The 21,451-nt window shown below is 36.7% G+C and overlaps 1 protein-coding gene across 1 annotated transcript in view; it reads right to left on the bottom strand.

Moving 5' to 3' along the window:
• The window catches only part of ANKRD31 (ankyrin repeat domain 31), a 125,552-nt gene that overhangs the window by 76,467 nt on the left and 27,634 nt on the right, over window positions 1-21,451 (bottom strand). The window contains exons 7-11 of the mRNA XM_043920584.1: window positions 21,025-21,068; window positions 17,513-18,139; window positions 14,946-15,217; window positions 12,276-12,376; window positions 1,319-1,474 (exon numbers count right to left, since the gene is read on the bottom strand). Of these exons, the coding sequence (XP_043776519.1) occupies window positions 1,319-1,474; window positions 12,276-12,376; window positions 14,946-15,217; window positions 17,513-18,139; window positions 21,025-21,068 (1,200 nt within the window). The remainder of the gene's footprint in view (window positions 1-1,318; window positions 1,475-12,275; window positions 12,377-14,945; window positions 15,218-17,512; window positions 18,140-21,024; window positions 21,069-21,451) is intronic.

Raw genomic sequence — 21,451 nt, 5'->3', positions numbered from 1 at the left:
TTTTATGTGTGTGCTTCAGTAAAGGTTACATTTTAAGCAAATATTGTAGGTGACTAATAGGAAAATGGCTTATGGACAACCTTTTGCAAACACTGCCCTCGGCAATTCTGTGAGACATGGTAGTCAGAAGTAGTGAAGGTCAGAGTAAGATGCCAACTGAGAAGAAAAAGTAGAAAACAAGGGAGTTCAGAAGTCTGGAAAATATGGACAGGTAAAGAATTCATGAAAGTCACAGAAGTATATGGGGCAGTGAGGAGAAGGTGTATACTGCCAAGCAAAAGACAAGTAGGGAATAGCAACCAAGGATGCTAATAATGGCACAGAAAAAAAAAGAAAAAAGGTTAATGAACAGAAACCTATAAAGACTGATGTTTGGGAAATCCATAAATTCCAGTTAGAGGCATGCAGAACTACTCCTGAACCTAAGAAGCACAAAGAGGCTTAACAGAAAGAACCATATATTTCTCAAAATCAAAGAAGCAAGTGCTCTGGCTAGCAAGTAAGGATCCATGGTTTAGGGTTATAAGACCATGATAGAATAACAGTCTTTAAAGTGCTGACTCATTATAGTATAAACCCAGGTCCTGCTAAAGTAAGTTCAAGGGGAGCACTTGTATCACCTGCTTATCCGTGGACTGTGCTGCCGATCTCTGTGCATCAAAAGACTTTGTGCACTCTTTCATACACCAAGGAAGTCTAGAAGCAATAGTAAAAGCAAGGACACATAACAGGTGCTGGCCCAGTGTGGCTCGGTGTTTTAAGTACGTAAGGGCCATTAAGGAATCATTCCTCTCCAGGAGAACACCCCCACAGGAAGCCTGTACCAGAGATCTAACCTGGCAGAAAGACTGTCCTTCCTGAGCTTCCTGCCCCACCCTCTCCAACTCATAAGTCTGTTCTCTTCATTTCCCTGGCAACTGCCTTTGCTGTTTCCTCCACCATTAATCTTCCCAGAAGCGCAATGTACCACCAGCTTCGTCCAGCTGAACCTCATTCCTCCCCGATTAAAAGCTGAGTCTCACAGTAACAGTGCTCACACAAAGCCAGCAAGCTGGCCCCAGGAGCCCCATCCCTCTGTGGCAGCTACTGCACATGGCCCACGACCTTTGAAGGGGAAATACAGTGTTCTTCTCCTGCCTCTCCCCTCATCTTACCACTTCCTGGAGAGGATGGTGAAGCATCACCTAAGAAGGAAAATTACTTGGGAGCTTTCTGTTTGAGGCTTGCCTTAAGCCTACTTTGCCATAATTTCACAGCAGTAATTCAGCTGAAACAAAAAACACTCTCAAGATAACTGTAAGTGGTAACCACAACCTACCGGCATAACTTGGCTGATTAACATTTCCACCTTTTTTGATATAATGATGAACAAGACCAGCATCATTGTGCACAGCAGCTTTATACAGTAAGTTCTCTCCAAAAATGTTTCTCCGGTTAATGTTAGCAAGAGTCGTTTTAATCATCTTCATTTTTTCTGAAATGAAGGCATGAACACAAGAAAACCAAAAACATGAATAATTCTTATTTGAAAATCAAGAGGACTAGGAGTAACAGAATGATTTCAGTTAACATTCTAGAATAGAGATAAATTACATTATGAAGGAGTATTTCATTCATTAACCCAACTTATAACAGTATCTACATGCAAAAAGGTGAAACAGGCAAATGTCATTAGTTTGAAATATTTGAGTAAACTATAGATCATGTAAGCGTTTATGTTGATTGAAACTCTAGGAGAGATGCATATGTAAGAAGACTAACAGATTATTTTTTTTAAAGTTCTAATGAAAGGGACTATTTAGATGTCACTAAACCTAATAAAATGTTACAATACCGAAATGTCTTATAAAACAATGAAGAAAAAATCTCAGAACTGTATCAGGAAGATACAAAAATTACCTCTAGGAAAACCAGGAAAAAGAATGCTACTAAATTTTCTTTCTTTGCTAAAAATAATTGTCATGAAATTAAATAAAGGACTATGATCTTGAGCTGTATAACAGTTTTGACTTCCTAAGCTGAGAAATACACAATTAAAATAGTTTTCCAGGTTCTGCATAGCAAGTATCATTTCTCCACTGCGCCTCCTAAAATACTGAAACTCATTTAGATAATCCAAATCCTGTCCATTTTTACAGATAATACTCATTCGGTTTTCCCGAATTTCAGAATAGCTTTGATGACAGCTTTTCTAGTTTTCATGCAAATACCCTGCTCCATCCTAAAACCTCAGAAAGGTATCTGAGTACTGAAGCAGATTTTCTCAATAGATCACAATTCAACTGCTTTGTTTTTATGTGACTCTCTCCATTCAGTCCCACTGTAAACTAAAACAAACCAACTGCTCAACACTTGAGCCTACCTTCCCCTACCCCAGACTACAAAGCATTCTGCTCCCACCAGATAAACTATATGTAAAGGCCAATAGTCTTTATTCCAGATCTGTCTTTGCCAGTTATACTTGCTATTATAAACATGCAATTTATTAAAAACAAATTAAGAATATAAAAATTTTCAATGAAAACTAAGTTGTGAAAGACATTCACTTCCAATCAGAACTAAATAACTGCTATGACTTACCCTCCCATTGTAAACAACTAGAAAACTAAATAAAATATAAGGGGGTAAAACCCTTTATCCAGAAATTGGAAAAACAGGTAGTTCAGATCTATGACTCCCTGAGTGAAGGCAAACAATGCAGTGAGACCTAAGGTCACTCCAGCTTCCTGTCTGGGGTTTTCCGAGGATAACACCAGCATAGTGAGGTGCTCCTGCTGGGCAGAGGAGACAGATCAGCATCTGGGGAGGCTGGGGTAAAAAAACTTACAGGGGAGGGCACCGGAGATGAAGGTGTAGAGAAAAGGCACCAGAAATCTATAAAAAGGGTTCCTTGAGTCATTATCTGAATACTAAACCATTCATGGGTAAATCGTCCTGAGGCTGGGCAAGAAGTACCCAGGAACTATAAATTACTAATAACAACCATCAGAGATCACACAGGCTGGGGAACACTTACATTCCTGCCCATCTGGGGAGAGAGACCTTGTTGAAAAATTGGGGCATTTAGAGAGACCTTTAGTGGGTCATATCTTAGGGGCAGAGCTAAACTAGTCCCAGAGTAAGGCATACACTAGACCTACCTAACCAGGGTTTTTTAAATGTATTGAAAGGATCGAGCTGATCTTTAAGTAACTTGTTGCCCAAAATAAAAATAAACACTCTTAAAATACAGAGAATAACACTCAATAATATTCTGCTGCATACAGATTTTGAATTGTTCTCTACTATAAAGGCCTTGTGCCTTTGTCAAAACTCAGGGTTTACTTCTGAACTCCCTTCTCTTCCACTGATCTACTAATATTTCCCTATCTTGATGACAATACCATGTTATTTTGATCACCACAGCCATAAAATAATAATAATAATTCTTAAAATAAGGTAGTGTTAGCTCTCAAAACTTTGTTCTTTATCAGAGTTGTTTTACTACTTAGATCATTTGCATTCCATATGAATTTTAGAACCAGCTTTTGAATTTCTACAAAAAAAAAAAAATCCTACAGGGATTTTGATTAAGATTGTGTAGATTCCATAAATACATCTCAATAGAAAACACATCTTAACCATATCAAGTCTTCTGACTCAATGAACAAGGTATGTTTCCATTTCTCTCCATCAGATTTTGTTTTCTATGTGTAATATCTTGTAGGTTTCAGCATACTTGTCTTTTACATCATTTGTTAAATTTTATCTCTATTTCATATTTTTTGAAATTTCAGCATAAAATTCACTTCCTAATTGTTTGGCTTTCAAATATAACTTTCTAATTGTTTGTTGCTAGAATACAGTAGTGTAATTAGTATTAGTACATTGACCTTTTATGTTGCAACTTTGCTAAACTCACTTATAGTTGCTTTTACTGTAGTTTCCATCAGATTTTCTACAGACAATCATGTGACTTGTGACTAAAGACTGTTTTCTTTCAATGATCAAAAGAAGCAGTGAGAACAGACTTCCCTGTCTTATTTCTGATGTTAGGGGAAAGCACTAAGTCTTTCACCATTAAGTATGATAGCTGTGTATCTTTTTGTAGACGCCCTTTATCAGGTTGGACGGTAAAGAGTCTGCCTACCATGAGGGAAACCCAGGTTCGATCCCTGGGTCGGGAAGATCCTCTGGAGAAGGAAATGGCAACCCACTCCAGTACTCTTGCCTGGAAAATCCCATTGATGGACAGCGTGGTAGGCTACAGTCCATGGGGTCGCAAAGAGTCGGACACGACTGAGCCACTTCACTTCACTTTATCAGGTTGACCCAGTTCCCCTCTATTATAAATTTGCTGAGTTTTTATCAGTAATGGATATTAGGTATTACCGAAATCTTTCTCTACATCATCTACTGAGGTGATCATATGGTCTTTCTCTTTTAGCTCATTAATACAACAAATTACAGTGATTGACTTTCAAATGTAAAATCAACCTAACAGTCCTGTGATAAATCTCACTTGGTTACAATGCACATATGCACATATGTTGCATATGGTTTGCTAAAATTGTTTAGATTTTTGCATCTCTGCTTATGAAGGATACTGAACTGCAGTTTTCTGTTCTTGTAATGTCTTTGATTTTTGTATTAGTTTAATGGTGACCTCATAAAATGACCTGGAAACGGTTCCTCATCGTCAGGTTTTTGAGAGGGTTTGTGAAGAACTCTTTCCTGGCTTCCCCTTGGTGGCTCAGAGGGTAAACCATCTGCCTGCAATGTGGGAGACCCGGGTTTGAACCCTGGGCTGGGAAGACCCCGTGGAGAAGAAAATGGCAACTCCAGTATTCTTGCCTAGAGAATCCCATGGACGGAGGAGCCTGGTAGGCTACAGTCCACAGGGTCGCAAAGAGTTGGACACGACTGAGCAATTTCACTTCACTCACTTTGTGAAGAACTGGTATCATTTCTTCCTTAGTGTTCGGCAGAATTCACTATTAAAGGTATAATGGACTGAAGTATGTCCTCACAAAAGTCATGTGTTGAAGCCCTAATATAATAAGGTTCAGTTCAGTTCAGTCACTTAGTCGTGTCCAACTCCTTGCTACCCCATGAACCACAGCACGCCAGGCCTCCCTGTCCATTACCACTTCCCGGAGTCCACCCAAACCCATGTATATCGAGTCAGTGATGCCATCTGACCATCTTATCCTCTGTCGTCCCCTTCTCCTCCTGCCCTCAATCTTTCCCAGCATCAGGGTGTTTTCCAATGAGTCAGCTCTTCGCATGAGGTGGCCAAAGTATTGGAGTTTCAGTTTCAGCATCAGTCCTTCCAATGAACACCCAGGACTGATCTCCTTTAAGATGGACTGGTTGGATCTCCTTGCAATCCAAGGGACTCTCAAGACTCTTCTCCAACACCACAGTTCAAAAGCATCAATTCTTCAGCACTCAGCCTTCTTTATAGTCCAACTCTCACAACCACACATGACCAGTGGAAAAACCATAGCCTTACCTAGACGGACCTTTGTTGGCAAAGTAACGTCTCTGCTTTTCAATATGCTGTCTAGTTGGTCATAACTTTCCTTCCAAGGAGTGAGTGTCTTAATTTCATGGCTGCAATCACCATCTGCAGTGATTTTGGAGCCCAGAAAAATAAAGTCAGCTACTGTTTCCACTGTTTCCCCATCTATTTGTCATGAAGTGATGGGACCGGATGCCATGATCTTCGTTTTCTGAATGTTGACTTTAAGCCAACTTTTTCACTCTCCTCTTTCACTTTCATCAAGAGGCCCTTTAGTTCTTCTTCACTTTCTGGCATAAGGGTGGTGTCATCTGCATATCTGGGGTTATTGATATTTCTCCCTGCAATCTTGATTCCAGCTTGTGCTTCCTCCAGCCCACCATTTCTCATGATGTACTCTGCATATAAGTTAAATAAGCAGGGTGACAATATACAGCCCTGACGTACTCCTTTTCCTATTTGGAACCAGTCTGTTGTTCCATGTCCAGTTCTAACTGTTGCTTTCTGACCTGCATACAGGTTTCTCAAGAGGCAGGTCAAGTGGATTGGTATTCCCATCTATTTCAGAATTTTCCACAGTTTATTTTGATCCACACAGTCAAAGGCTTTGGCATAGTCAATAAAGTAAAAATAGATGTCTTTATCGAACTCTCTTGCTTTTTCCATGATCCAGCGGATGTTGGCAATTTGATATCCAGTTCCTCTGCCTTTTCTAAAACCAGCTTGAACATCTGGAAGTTCTCGGTTCACATATTGCTGAAGTCTGGCTTGGAGAATTTTGAGCATTACTTTACTAGCGTGTGAGATGAGTGCAATTATGTGGTAGTTTGAGCATTCTTTGGCGTTGCCTTTCTTTAGGATTGGAATGAAAACTGACCTTTTGCAGTCCTGTGGCCACTGCTAAGTTTTCCAAATTTGCTGGCATATTGAGTGCAGCACTTTCACAGGATCATCTTTCAGGATTTGAAATAGCTCAGCTGGAATTCCATCACCTCCACTAGCTTTGTTTGTAGTAATGCTTCCTAACGCCCACTTGACTTGACATTCCAGGATGTCTGGCTCTAGGTGAGCGATCACACCATTGTGATTATCTAGGTCGTGAAGATCTTTTTTGTACAGTTCTTCTGTGTATTCTTGCCACCTCTTCTTAATATCTTCTGCTTCTGTTAGGTCCATACCATTTCTGTCCTTTATTGAGCCCATTTTTGCAAGAAATGTTCCTTTGGTATCCCTAATTTTCTTTTTTCCCAATTTTCTTGAAGAGATCTCTAGTCCTTCCCACTCTGTTGTTTTCCTCCATTTCTTTATATATATATATAAATTATATATATAAATATAAATTATATATATATAAATTATATATATATATATATAATAGGGTTGGCATCCTTATAAAAAAGGAAGAGACTTTTTTCTGCATACAGAAAAAGCTCTCTGCATACACAAAAAAGTCACTGCAGGAAGGCACTGTCTGAAAGCCAGGAAGAGAGGTCTCAGCAGAAAGAATTTTGTAGCACCTTAAGTGTGGACTTTCAGCCTCTAGAACTATGAGAAAATAAGTTTCTATTGTTTAAGCCACCCAGTTTGTAGTGCTCAGTTATGTTTGCCTTAGTCATCTAATACAGGAGGCATCTTGGCCTAGACGATTTTTTGGTTTGTTGTTGTTTGTTGATTTGCTTTTTGGTGGGGAAGTTTTGAAATAAAGATGCAATTTACTTAGTAGTTTTGTTATTACTCAGGTTGCCCATTGCTTTATAATAAAATTCCTGTCAAGGAATTTGTCCATTTCATCTAATGCATTGGCAAAAAGTTGTTCATAATATTCCCTTATTATCCTTTTGCATATCTGTAGACTAGATAATGATGTCACCTCTCTTACTTCTGACATCGGTAATCTGTGCTTCTCTTTTTTTTCCTGGTCAGTTTGAGAAAGATTTATCGATTTTACTGATCTTCTCCAAGATTAGCTTTATTGATTTTCCTTATTATTTTTGTTTTCAATTTCATTGATTTTTGCTTTGCCATTGTTTTCTCCTTTACTATTTCCTTTCTTCTGTTTACTCTGCATTTCATTCACTCTTCTTTTCCTAGTTACTTAAGTTAGAAGCTGATGTCACTGATTTGAGAGTGTTCTTTATTTCTCACATAGACATTTAGCACTATAATTCCCCCATCACTCTTTTCAAGACATCTTCAAATATTGCTATGTTGTATTTTCACACTATTTTAGTTAAACATATTCTCAAATTTCTTTTAAATTTCCTTGACCCAGGAGTTATTTTAAAGTGTGCTACTTACTTTCCAAATATTTCAAGATTTTATAGAGCTCTGTTACTGATCTTCTGTTAATTCTATTTGCAATCATAAAAAACACTTCATGATATTAATCCTTTTATATTTATTGATACTTCTTTTATGGTTCAGCATATAAACTATCTTGATAAATATTCTGAGTGCATTTGAAAAGAATGTGTTATCTTCTGATCTGGAGTGGAAAGTTATACAAATGTTAAACAGATCGAGTTGTCTGCTAGTGTTGTTTAAATCTCCTGTATCCTTACTGTCCACTTGGGTTACTATAATGAGTAACAATCACTGAAGTATGGTATTAAAATCACTGATTATAATTGTGGATTTGTCTATTTCTTCTTTCACTTTTATCAGTTTTCGCTTCATGTATTTTGAAACTCTGTTATTAACAGAACAATTGTTTACTTCAGATAAATACCCAGGAGTGGAATTGCTGGATGATATTGTAGCTCTAACTTTTTGAGGAATCCCCATACTGTTTTCCATAGTGACTGTACCAATTTACATTTCCCACCAACAGCGCACAGTGCTTCCTTTTCTCAACAACCTCCCTAACACTTGTCATTTACTGTCTTTTTGATAACAGCCATTTTAACAGGGGGGTGAGATGATATCTCACTGGGTTTTGACTTGCACTTCCCTGATGATTTGTGATGTGGAGCACCTTTTCATGTGTCTGTGGCCATCTATATGTCTTCTTTGGAATAATGTCTATTCAGATCCTCTGTGAAAACCCTAACTAGAAAAGACGCATGCACCCTTACATTCACTGCAGCATTTTTAGAGATATAGAAGCAACCTAACTGTCCATTAACAGATGAACGGATAAAGATGTGATATATGTATATGATGGAATATTGCTGTTGTTCCCTGCTCTTTGTGACCCCATGGATTGCAACATACCAGGTTTCCCTGTCCTTCTCTGTCTCCCACAGTTTGCTCAAACTCATGTCCATTGAGTCAGTGATGCCATCCAACCATCTCATCCTCTGTCGTCCCCTTCTCCTCCCACCTTCAATCTTTCCTAGGCTCAGGGTCTTTTCCAATGAGATGGTTCTTTGCATCAGATGGCCGTAGTATTGGAGTTTCAGCTTCAGCAATCAGTCCTTCCAATGAATACTCAGGACTGATTTCCTTCAGGATGGACTGGTTGGATCTCCTGCCATCCAAGGAACTCTCAGGGCCTTCTCCAACACAACAGTTCAAAAGCATCAATTCTTCGGCACTCAGTCTTCTTTACGGTACAACTCTCACATCCATACATGACCACTGGAAAAACCGTATCTTTGATGGACAGACCTCTGTCTGCAAAGTAACGTCTCTGGTTTTTTAATATGCTGTCTAGGTTGGCCATAGCTTTTCTTCCAAGGAGCAAGCATCTTTTAATTTCATGGCTGCAGTCACCATCTGCACTGATTCTGGAACCCAAAAACATAAAGTCTGTCACTGTTTCCATTGTTTCCCCATCTATCTGCCATGAAGTGATGGGACCGGATGCCATCATCTTCATTTTCTGAATGTTGAGTTTTAAGCTGGCTTTTTCACTCTCCTGTTTCACTTTCATCAAGAGGCTCTTTAGTACCTCTTCGCTTTCTGCCATAAGGGTGGTGTCATCCACATATCTGAGGTTATTGATATTTCTCCCTGCAATCTTGATTCCAGCTTGTGCTTCATTCCACATGATGTACTCTGCACAGAAGTTAAATAAGCAGGATGACAATTTACAGCCCTGACGTACTCCTTTCCCAATTTTGAAAGAGTCTGTTGTTCTATGTCCAGTTCTAACTACCGCCTCTTGACCTGCATACAGGTTTCTCAGGAGACAGGTAAGGTGGTCTCGTATTCCCATCTCTTTAAGAATTTTCCACAGTTTGTTGGAATAATTTTTATACATATAGTTAACAATTCCAATGATCTTCAAGGTGTAAATGCAGAACTCCATTGAGTGTCATCTTTCTACTGCCTGAAGAATGTACTTTAAAATTTCCTATAATATGGGTCTGCTGATGATGAGTCCTTTCAGCTTTTGCATGTCTAACACTTTATTTCACCTTCATTTCTGAAAGATATTACGTTGGGTATGACATTCTAGGTTCTAGTTATAGAATTCTAGGTATAGAATTTTTTTTAGTACTTTAAAACTTCTGCTTGCATTGCTTCCAACAAGAAATTTGAGTCACTCTTATTACATGAAAAAAAAAAAGCTTTTTTTCCTTATCCACATATTTATAGTCTTCTGATTTCATAAATGACTGAATATTATTTCATTGGTTATACTGTAATTTGTTAGCTATTCAATTTAGGTTGTTTCTAGTCTAGTCATAGTAAACAATGCCGTGATGAACATCCTTATAAAATATATCTATATATTTGAGTAAATATAGCCATAGAATAAATCCCTGTAAGTAGAACTGGTGACTCAAAAGAATTGTGATTTAAAATTCTGATGAATATAAGTAAATCACCCTGTAAAAAGACTGAACATACACTATTATTATTATCAAAAACATATTTTGTCACATTCCTCTCACTGGGAATTCTCAAATGTTTACTGGCATTCTCTTAGGTGAAAATTACACCTTTTAATTTGCATTTCGTTAAATGTGAATGAGATGTTAATCTTTTCAGGTATTTATATTTTTTTTCTGTGAATTCCTTGTTCATATCCTTTACCTATGTTCTTTATAGTTACTGTTTCATAAGACGTTTTTGCATACAATTATAATTAACTCCTTGTCATTGTTATTAATATTTTTTCTGTTTGATGACTGATTTTCTTAAGGATATTTTTCATACAATTTTTTTTAAATGTATGTAGTCAATTTTATTATTCTTTTCCCTCCTGGCTTCTGGGTTTGAGTTGTTCTACACAAAGGTTTTTCCAAGACTGCAAAAAGATTCACTTGTCTTTTCTTCTAGAGCTTTTTTTTTTAACTTTTTGGCCAAACTGGAATTAAATCTGGTATAAGGAATGATATAGTGATCCAATTTGTTTGTGTTTTTCACTACTTATTGCTTAGTTCTCTTTGCCACCAATTTTAGATGCCATATTTATCACAGACCTGACCCCATATTCCCATTGTATCTGGCTTCTACATCTAAACACTTTATTCTGCTTCATTGATTTATCTGTTGATTCTTGTGCCAGTATCAAATTATTTTAATTTTTATTGCTTTTCTAATTGCAGGTTCTTTCCTCTCCCTTTGCTTTTATTTTTTTAAGAATTTTCTTGGCTAGCTTTTGTATTTACTTTTCCAATTGAAATTGTATATTATTCTCAAGCTAGCCTCCAGTTCTATAAAGCAAGAAAAAACAAAACAATTAACAAATACACAAAAATCTGTTTCTGATTGTGCTGCCATGCATTTTCAGAATAATTTAGGGAGAAGTTTCTTACAGTACTGAATCTTTACTGTCAAGAACACGGTTCTTCTTTCCATTTATTCATCTTTTTTATATTCTTCAGCATAATTTTTACACTCTCTTCATGCAGGCATGGCAATTTGTTATTAGGTATATAAGTAGGTATTTTCTCTCTTTTGTAACTATTGCAAATGGGATCTTCTTTTATATTTTCTAACTGTGTAACATATATATGAAAGATATTTATTTGTCATCTTTTGTTTTATTGCATTTTTTTAAAGCTTTTTAGCTGGAAATAATTTCAGACTTATAAAACAGTTGTAAAAATAAAACAAAGGATCCACCTATTGTTAACATTTTGCCACTACTTAAACCATTCTCTCTCTCTCTTTATATATACATGCACACAGACATACATACACACAGAAATAATAATTTGTATATACCATGCTCCTTTACTCACTAATACTTAAAGATATATTCTCTAAAAAGAAGAACACTACCTTACATACTGATCAAATTAAGAAAATTCAACACTGATAAAATATTATTCTTTAATCTACAATCCATGTCTCAATTCTACCAACTGTCTCACTGTTTTTTGTAACCAGTCTTCCCAGGTTCCCATTATTTATGACAGTTTCAAGTTCATTCTTTCAGGCTTTACATACAGGAACAAAGAAATAACATCTACAAACATAATACGTTTGCTTTCTTTCCTCTATTTATTCTTCTGGGTTTAATTTCCCAAAGTCTATGTTGGCTAGTCACACCACAAAGAGGTCAGACACCTGAATCCAAAAAGGATTCTGAAATCACTGTCTTAAAAGTACAAGTACAGAAAATACATGACCCTATGAGGTGGAAGTTAAGGATACCGACTGAGCCACAGGGAAGCTTATGAGGTAGAAGTTAAAGATCAAGTCCTAGTTATATTACTGATCAGCTGCACAGTGCTGGGCAAAGTCCTTAACCTTTCTGAACTTCCTCATCAGTAAAATGAGAAAGTTGAGACACAATAATCTCTAAATCGTTTTTAGTACCAGAATTCTGTTTCTGTAAGTTACTTATTAAAGAAATAAAGAAAAGAGGCCTCACCTGCATGCTTTCTGTTTTTCTTCACCTGTTCTCCATTCCTGAGCCTGGATGAAGGACCAGTCTTCCCTTTACCTTCAATCTTTAAAGCAGGATTCTGCATTCTTAAAAATCAAACACGTTTTTAAAATTACTATCATGTTCTCCACAACCATTCACAGAGAATCATACCAAATTTTTTACTAATATTTTTTAAAACTCAATGGTATTTTACTAAGCTGTTGTCATGTATGAGAGCAGTTTTACACATGGAGATTGTTCCTGAGTAAGCTGCAGATAATTCTGTGACACACATGCCAGTTACTATGGTTTCCAGGCTTATCTTTGTGTCATCTATGGTATCTCTCCTTTAGGGACAGTCAGTCACAAGGATGAGTATTTTGAGTCTCTTGTCCTTCACTCCCCACCTAGGCCTGCCACTATATACTCTATCTGCAACTTCTAGGGAAAAAGAGGCAGGCTCTCTGCAAGAAAGAAAGGACTTGCCATGTAGTATGACACTGATCAAAAACTGTAAAAAAAACTGAGATAAGAACAGACATATAGATCAATGGAACAGAATAGAGAACTCCAAAATAAACCTACTCATATGTGGTCAATTAATCTACGACAAAGGAGCCAAGAATATACCATGGGGAAAGGATAGTCTCTTCAATAAATGGTGTTGGGAAAACTGGACAGCCATGTGTAAAAGAAAAAAACTGGACAACAATCTTAAACCACATACAAAAATCAACTCACAATGGAGTAAAGACTTAAACACAAGACTTGAAACCATAAAACCCCTAGGAAGAAATGTAAGTAAGCACCTTAACATCAGTCATGGAAATGATTTTCTGGATTTCACACCAAAAGCAAAAATAAACAAGTGAAACTACGTCAAACTAAAAAGTTTCTGTACAGAAAATGAAACCATCAACAAAATGAAAAAAAAAAAAATCTACCAAAGGGAGAAAATATTTGCAAATCATATATCTGAAAAGGAGTTAATATCCAAAACATATAAAGAACTCATACAACTCAACAACAAAACAAAATAAATCCGATTAAAAAATGTGTGAGGAGGAAGATGACGGCACGTGGGTACTCACGGGGCCCTTGCGCTCTTTCCTTCCCACTAAAAAAAAAAAAAAAAAATGTGTGAGGAGCTAAAGAGACATTTCCAAAGAAAGCATCCAAATGGCCCACAGGTACATGAAAAGGTGGTTAGCATCACTAGTCATCAGGGAAATGTAAATTAAAACCACAATAAGATATCACCCCATACCAGTCAGAATGGTCATTATCAAACAGTCTACAAATAATCAATACTGGAGAGGGTGCAGAGAAAAGGGAACCCTCACGCACTGTTGCTGGGAATGTAAATTAGTGCAACTACCATAGAAAACAGTATGGTGATTCTTTAAAAAATTAAAAATAGGACTACCATATGATCCAGAAATTCCACTACTGGGTATCTACTCAAAGGAAACAAAATCACTATCTCAAAATAATATCTGCAGTCCCATTTTCACTACAGCTTTATTTATAACAGTCAAGACATGGAAGTAACCTAAGTATCCATTGATGGATGAATGGATAAAGAAAATGTCTCACACACACACACACACAATGGAAAAGTATTCAGTCACAGAAAAGAAAATCCTGCCATTTGTGACAACACAAATGGGCCTTGAGGGCATTATGCTAAAAGAAGTAAGCCAGACAGAGAAAGACAAACACTGTATGACCTCACTCATATATGGAATCTAAGAAAACAAACAAACTAAGAGATACAGAGAATAGACTGGTTCTGTAGGTTAGAGACAGGGTGGGTAAGTGAAATAAGTGAAGGTGGTCAAAAGGTAGTGATGTATAGCAAGGTGGCTATAGTTAATAACACCATATTACATGTTTGAAAAGTTGCTAAGAGTGTAACCCTTAAAAGTTCTCAAGCCCCCCAAAAAAAGAATTTGTAATTATGTGTGGTGACAGATTTTAAACAAAGAAAGAAAATTAGCATTAAGCAAAAATACAATTTCCCATTACTTTATCCTAAAAAAACAAAGTAAAGGTGTTTTCTGGGTTTTTTTGTTTTAATTGCAAAATAAATGTAACAACACTGAAAACTAAAGTTCTTTACTTAGACATAACTGTAAAAAAGCAGAGACATTACTTTGCCAACAAAGGTCTGTCTAGTCAAAGCTATGGTTTTTCCAGTAGTCATGTATGGATGTGAGAGGTGGACTGTAAAGAAAGCTGAGCACCAAAGAACTGATGCTTTTGAATTGTGGTGTTGGAGAAGACTCTTGAGAATCCCTTGGACTGCAAGGAGATCCAACCAGTCCATCCTAAAGGAAATCAGTCCTGAAAATTCTTTGAAAGGACTGATGCTGAAGCTGAGACTCCAATACTCTGGCCACCTGATGCAAAGAACTGACTCACTGGGAAAGACTCTGATGCCGGGAAAGACTGAAAGTAGGAGGAAAAGGGGATGACAGAGGATGAGATGGTTGGATGGCATCGCCGACTCAATGGACGTGAGTCTGAGTGACCTCTGGGAGCTGCTGAGGACAGGAGGCCTGGTGCGCTGTGGTCCGTGGGGTCGCAGAGTCAGACACGAATGAGCGACTGCACTGAACTGACTGAGCTGTAAACTTACTCTAGTGCCCCAAGTGTGCGTCTGCAGCATACCTGACATTCCCCGCTGAAGAGCTATGTTTCGTGCGATCCTCACAGCCAAGTACTCTGCGTAAAATGTTTTCTGGCATCTTATACATGTCATCTGTGGGCTTTACATCTCTGACTACTTTCAGTCTGGATGATTTCCTTAACACACGTGGAGTGGCCTGGTCACAGCTATTTTCCACCAGATTTGAATTTCTCTTATTATTTATTGGATCACAAGAGGTGACATTTTGATGAACCAACGTTTGCAATTCAAATGGATTTGGGTCTTCTAGACTCTGTAATAAGATGTAAATATATATACAAATGATTACAACAATTCAAGAAAATAAAATAAAATTATTAGAAATTAAGTTTTATCTTGTCCTTTGATTACACAAAAATGCCTCAAAAGATGAAAATACAAAAACCCACAGACATATGTGAACAGAATGAAAATTTCATACTAACATAATAAATGACAATATGGATTTAAAAGCCTAACACAAAAATACATTACTTGTGTTACATAAGTAATATTCATCCTTAAAACTCAAAGGTAGGGAGTTCCCTGGCAGTCCAGTGGTTAAAACTGCCTCCAGTTCAGGGGGTGTGTGTTTGATCCCTGGTCGGGGAGCTAAGATTTCACATGGCTCAAGGTCAAAAAAACCAAAACATAAAACAGAAACAATATTGTAGCCAATTCAATAAAGACTTTTAAAAAACGATCCACATCAAAAAAATAAAAATCTCAAAAAAAAAAATCTCAAGGTTAAACCTAAGGTTACTCTGGTGCTTTCATTTTATAGGAAATGAATAGTACAAAATGATGAGTGGCACATAAAAACAGCAGAAACATCATGCCAGGCCAGATCAATGTTCTATTCGGTCTAGAATTTTGCTATTTGACAGCAACAGTAAGTGGTATTTGTGGGACAAGATAGTATTAGTATATAACTTTCATTACACTGATTTTAAAGGTTGGCCAGTATATCACGAATGGCTCTAATGTCCCCTTAATAATCCATTTTGGATTTAACTTTCACGGGGGTACATGTTTTTATACATATCATGTAAACCTTTCTTGAGCTTATTTATATATCCAGCATATGAAGCTTCACAAGACAACAAATTTCATATTTTTATTACAGCTAAGTAAAAGACTATTTAATTTGATCTGTTCTAAATCAATCTCCTTTCTACTTTTATGTAGACTTTTTTTTTAAGACTGCCTAAGTTAAAGCTTACTCTATCAATATCAGTCATAATTTCCTACACTCTACTAGTATCACCTCTTTTTAGATGAGAATCTTGGAATATTGAATTTAATCCTCATGTCCTTATCCCCATGATTAGTTTCTTTTTTTCTGGATTTTTAAAAATAGCATTAAAAAATGTCTGTATTGAAATTTTTTGATCAGAATTACATGCAGTATTATTCTAGGTATGTATGTTATGTGAATAACATGAGCTTAGTATCACATTATTTAAACCTTTCAAGAAATGTTCAAAAGAGCATTTTGGTAAGAGCCAGAGGAAAAAAGAAAAAAATCCAAACGACCTAGTGAATTGGTTAAATAAATTATATGTATCATTTTATATACACTATATATATATATATGCCCACACAGTGGAATACCACTCAACAAATAACAAGATTTAAGTAGTGCTACCTGGAGAAGGAAATGGCAACCCACTCCAGTATTCTTGCTTGGAAAATCCCCTGGACTGAGGAGCCTGGCAGGCTACAGTCCACAGGGTCGCAAAGAGTCTGATACGACTTAGTGACTAAACCACAAGTAGTGCCTCATTCGTTGACATAGAAAGATAACCAAGATGTATTATTAAAATTTAAAAACAAGTTACAAAGCATTATGTATAATATAATCCCATTTATATAAAATAAACTTACAGAGACTGCATAGAAAAAATGGGGACATACAGTAAGTGGTTAACAATTATCTCTGATAAGTGGAACTGTTGAAGACTTCCTCTTACTGTAATGCTTGATATTTTTTATAATGAGGATGCATTACTATTATAATCAGGAAAAAACTGCCAACATGAAAAGTTGGTTAAGTGGCAGGCACAGGAGGGTCTCCCAGCACAGAAGCCCAGGAACTCTAAACCAAACTGTGTCAGCGATAGTACCCTCAGCCACAAAAAGCAAAGTGGTGCTGAAGCCAGGCAGACCAGCTACATGTCCCTCTCCTGGAAGACCAACTGCGTTTATGTCCAGCTAGAAATTAACATGGGCTATCTTACCTCTACTTTGCACTCAGGTAGACATGGAGATTTTCTGAGCTAACAGGGAAAAAGTCTGAGAAAAAGTTTTTTCTCTCGTCTATATAAGCAATGTGATAATGATATATCTTCTCAGGTTTTCAGAGGAGAAACTTAACTATTTTAACTTTCAACTCCTTGAAAACTCTACCCTGGGAACTTCTCAAAAGACCACTATATGCTTCAAAGTCAAAAAATATCTTCTGAGTGTTGTTGTTTAGGTAGAAGGTTTGAATTTACAATAAAGGGTATGGACAAGGAAGACTCGTTAAAGATCACTCTAGAAGATAAAATTGTCGGTTCATACTTACACTTATTTGCTGCACTGAAAGATGCTTGTCCTGCAGCTCAGCTAACTTGGAATCTTGTCCAAATGGTGGAGTAGAACAAAGAGTCTCAAAATCCACCTCTGCTATCTGTGTACAGTCTTCATCAGTCTGAGACATACTGGGCTCCACTCCTGAACATTCATTCCCAACACTGAGACTGATGCCTCCCTCTTTCCTGTGACAGATGACTTCCACCTTGGCTTCTGACAATGTGGTTAAGGCTGTTGATACCTCAACTGGCAATGCGTCATCTTTTGGGTCTTCTAGAAAATCTCTGTGACATGTCAAAGGTATTGATATGGAGCTCGAAGCACTGCTCAATGTGTTTGCCAGCTCTCTTGGTTCAAAATCATTCATTATTCTAAACAGTCTTTCCTCCCGGCTGATTTCTGGTGATGTGAGTACCCTTTCTAAGGCAGACACAAAGGTTTCAAGAGAGCTTTCTTCATCTTTGTTTTCTTCCAAAGTCATGGTCAACGCGCCTTCCTCACCAGGCTCCTTCTCTGGCTCTATTAGTGACTTCTCCTTTACAGCAAATGTATCAAATACTTTATCAGAAGCATGTGAGAGAAGACTTGTTTCAGGAGACTCTCTGTCTCTACTAAGTTCCTATATATTCCAAATAGAAGTTACATCATTAGTACATACACCAAAAAATGTTTAAAATGAAAATGTTAGTTTTCTAGCTCACCATGTTGCTAAGTTCCACCAAAAAGCTTTATCAACTTTCCTCCCTTCCATAAATAAAAATATTCTTTATTACTTTCTTATACCAAATAACTAATGACAGTGAACTCATGGTTAAATATTTAATAGTCAATCAAGGGTAAAACTGGCTGGACCGTAATTACAGATGACAAATTATCTATTCATTTAAGTTTAAGTTATCTGGGCTAAGGGAAGAAGCAGAGATAACAAGGATAGTTAAACTAACAGATAACCTAAAAACTTCACTGCAGTTAATGGTTGAAAAATTCTCCCTTGCTAAAAATCCCAATTGAATTTTATTAAAACTATTAACCAGGAACAAAATTGGTGTAGTTTTACCTTCTTTTTGTTCCCCACCTCTGTATGAATATGTAAATGTGAAGTAAAAGGGCCAAAGGACAGGAGGTCAGTGGGGAGAAAAGGAGAAATGAAAACACAGATCTATGTAAATGTTATAAGCTCTCCTATAAATCAATGGTTCTGACCTGTGGTTATGTTAAACAAAAAGCACAAAACTACAAAACTATTTTGAGAACAGATTTGTTCTCAAAATATTTCCAGTGATCAAAATATTATTAAACTTCTTCTTTTGAAAGTGCTTTTAAAATCATTTATAAGCCATTTAAGAAAATCAGTTTCAATAGCTTAAAAGCACTGAGCTATTTTTCAACATTTCAGATTGTTAATTTGCATAACCTTAAATAACAGAATGGGTCTCACTGACTTTTGCCTGTTTCTAAAAACCAAGTCCACCTTCGCTGACACACCACCACACTGAAATTTGTAAGCCCTCTAATACTCTGATCTGATTTGAATAAGAGAAGTGAAGAACATTTCATCCTCCCTCTCCTCCTTTCCTAACCTGCCACCATTTATATTCTGTGTACATAGCATGCAGAGCTTAAGAAGATATATTTACTTGTTAGCAATGCAAGCTATAAGTTGCTCCAAAAGATAAAAGAAATTTAGAAGGAACTGAAGAACTGGATCCTATCCATTCTTTAAACATGTTCAAGATTTCCTTCCTATTTGAAATCTTTATATCTACTAAATTCAAGGCCCTAAATCAAATAAAACTTACATATATATTGAACTGAACTCTGCCCTAAAGGAACTTAACTCCTAAATTAAAATTGAAGGCATTAACACATGACATTAAATAAACTATTAACAACATCAAAAACACTGCATTAACTCAAATTAATAGCATAAACCATAGCCTTAATGTTACAAGAATAAATTTTCTGGAGCAGAAAAAGAGGAGGCAGTGAAGAGTTTTCAAGATAGCCTAAAATTGGTTAAATAAGTTTCTTTACCTCAAGACTTTTCAAAACATGCATTATCAATCTCTGAGGAGACTTTAGCATACAGTGCTCTCTAAACTTCTTTGCTCAAAAAATCCTTTTTCTCAAGTATATTAATGTCATAGGAGGCAAGTGATAGGTAAATACTGACATAGTAAATAATGAATGCTAAATAAAGAGGGAGCAGTTACTTTGGTCAAGATCACTAAAGTCATCTGAGACAGGATCCAACGGGATGGTACTTAAGCCAGAAATTAATGATTTGTGAAGGAATGAAAGAAGAAAAAAACACACATTTCTTAAGCACCAACTAGTACCAAACACCATAAGCTATCATTGCTCACAGCCCTCACTGTAAGTCTATGAAGTGATTATCATTTTCCATATATCACACATGAAAATGACATACTTCCCTTGGAATGAAACCTATGTTGTTCCAAATGTGATGCTTTCTCTTGCTTTCTGGCTCCTGACTTGAACACAGGCATAGAGGTGGGAATGCTAAGGTATACCTGAGATGAATAAGCTCAGGGTTGGCCTGGGGAGGTCCTTGACTGTTGGAGTCTGTTATGGATGGAGCCAGTCTTACTGTCCTCTGATTTCCCACAGCACCAAGCAGAGAGCAGAGCCAAAACAAGCACTCAGTACATGCTTATCGATTAGCAACTGGAAGACGAGAAAGCAGTATCCAATAGGAAATATCAAAAGAACGAGAGTAACAGATGTAAGAAAAGGGTCCTCATGCTTTGTCTGTCTTTGGCAGCCCGGATTGAATGGGGGAATGCAGGGGAAAAAAAATATTTGCAATTCACAAAAAACCTTGTGAACAGTAAAAGCCTGCTTTATTCCAAAGAAGGATTTATAAGCGTTTATAAGGAAAGTATTGGAAAATTATTCCCTTTATAAAAAAAACAACACTGAAATGGGTTGTTAGACACATTCTTTTCAGGGTAATAGACAAAGCAACATAATGCATTTTTGCTATATTACCTCAGCAATTAGTCTGATATTATATTCTCCTCCTCTAGATAATGAATAAAAGACTCAGAATGCCAGAAAAGCAGCACAGATCAAGAAAATTCTATTTCATTAGAGACAAGAATAAATACTGAAACAGGTTTCCACTACAGATGTAAGAAAAGTGTCCTCATGCCGTCTGTCTGTCTGAGGCAGCTCAGATTGAATGGGGGAACGTAGGGGATAAAAATTTTTGCAATTCACAAAAAACCTTGTGAATGGTAAAAGCCTACTTTATTCCAAAAAAGGATTTATATGAGTTTTCATGAAAAATATTGGAAAATGATTCCCCTTAAAAAAAAAAAAAAAAAAAAAACACTGAAATGGGTTGTTACACAATTCTATTGAAATGGTCTAGTCATATTTCTGCTTAGGAAAACTTAAATGGGCTTGATACTTATTAATATAATTTTTAAAAATCTAAACCCAAGATCTGAATAGCTAATTTCCATTATACAGACCAACCTTTTCTGGGTATGTTAACACTTCAGGACTTTCAGCCTCAGGTCCTAGAAGATAACATTACACATTTTCATTCCAGTTTTATCAAAGCAATAAAACATACTGTCTCACTCAGCATTTCTTAATCACATAACTTGAAATGATTTCCTCAGACGTGCATGAGATATATCAAATGTTTTATAAATGTTATACCAATTTATTAAAAGTATCATGTTAGCAATAAAGTTGTGAAATTCCTTAAGAAATATTTCACATGAAACAAGGTAAAATTATGATGATTCGAAATTAGTAGAATTAAAAACCAACCTCTCTGCTCCCCTGGTGGCTCAGTGATTAAGAATCTGCCTGCCCATGCAGGAGACACGGGTTTGATCCCTTGTTCGGGAAGAACCCATAGGCAGTGGACCAACTAAGCCCATGTGCCCCAACT

The sequence above is a fragment of the Cervus elaphus genome, chromosome 12 (genome assembly GCF_910594005.1).
Source record: "Cervus elaphus chromosome 12, mCerEla1.1, whole genome shotgun sequence".
Lineage (NCBI taxonomy): Eukaryota > Metazoa > Chordata > Mammalia > Artiodactyla > Cervidae > Cervus > Cervus elaphus.
This window is presented reverse-complemented; position numbering and strand designations above follow the sequence as displayed.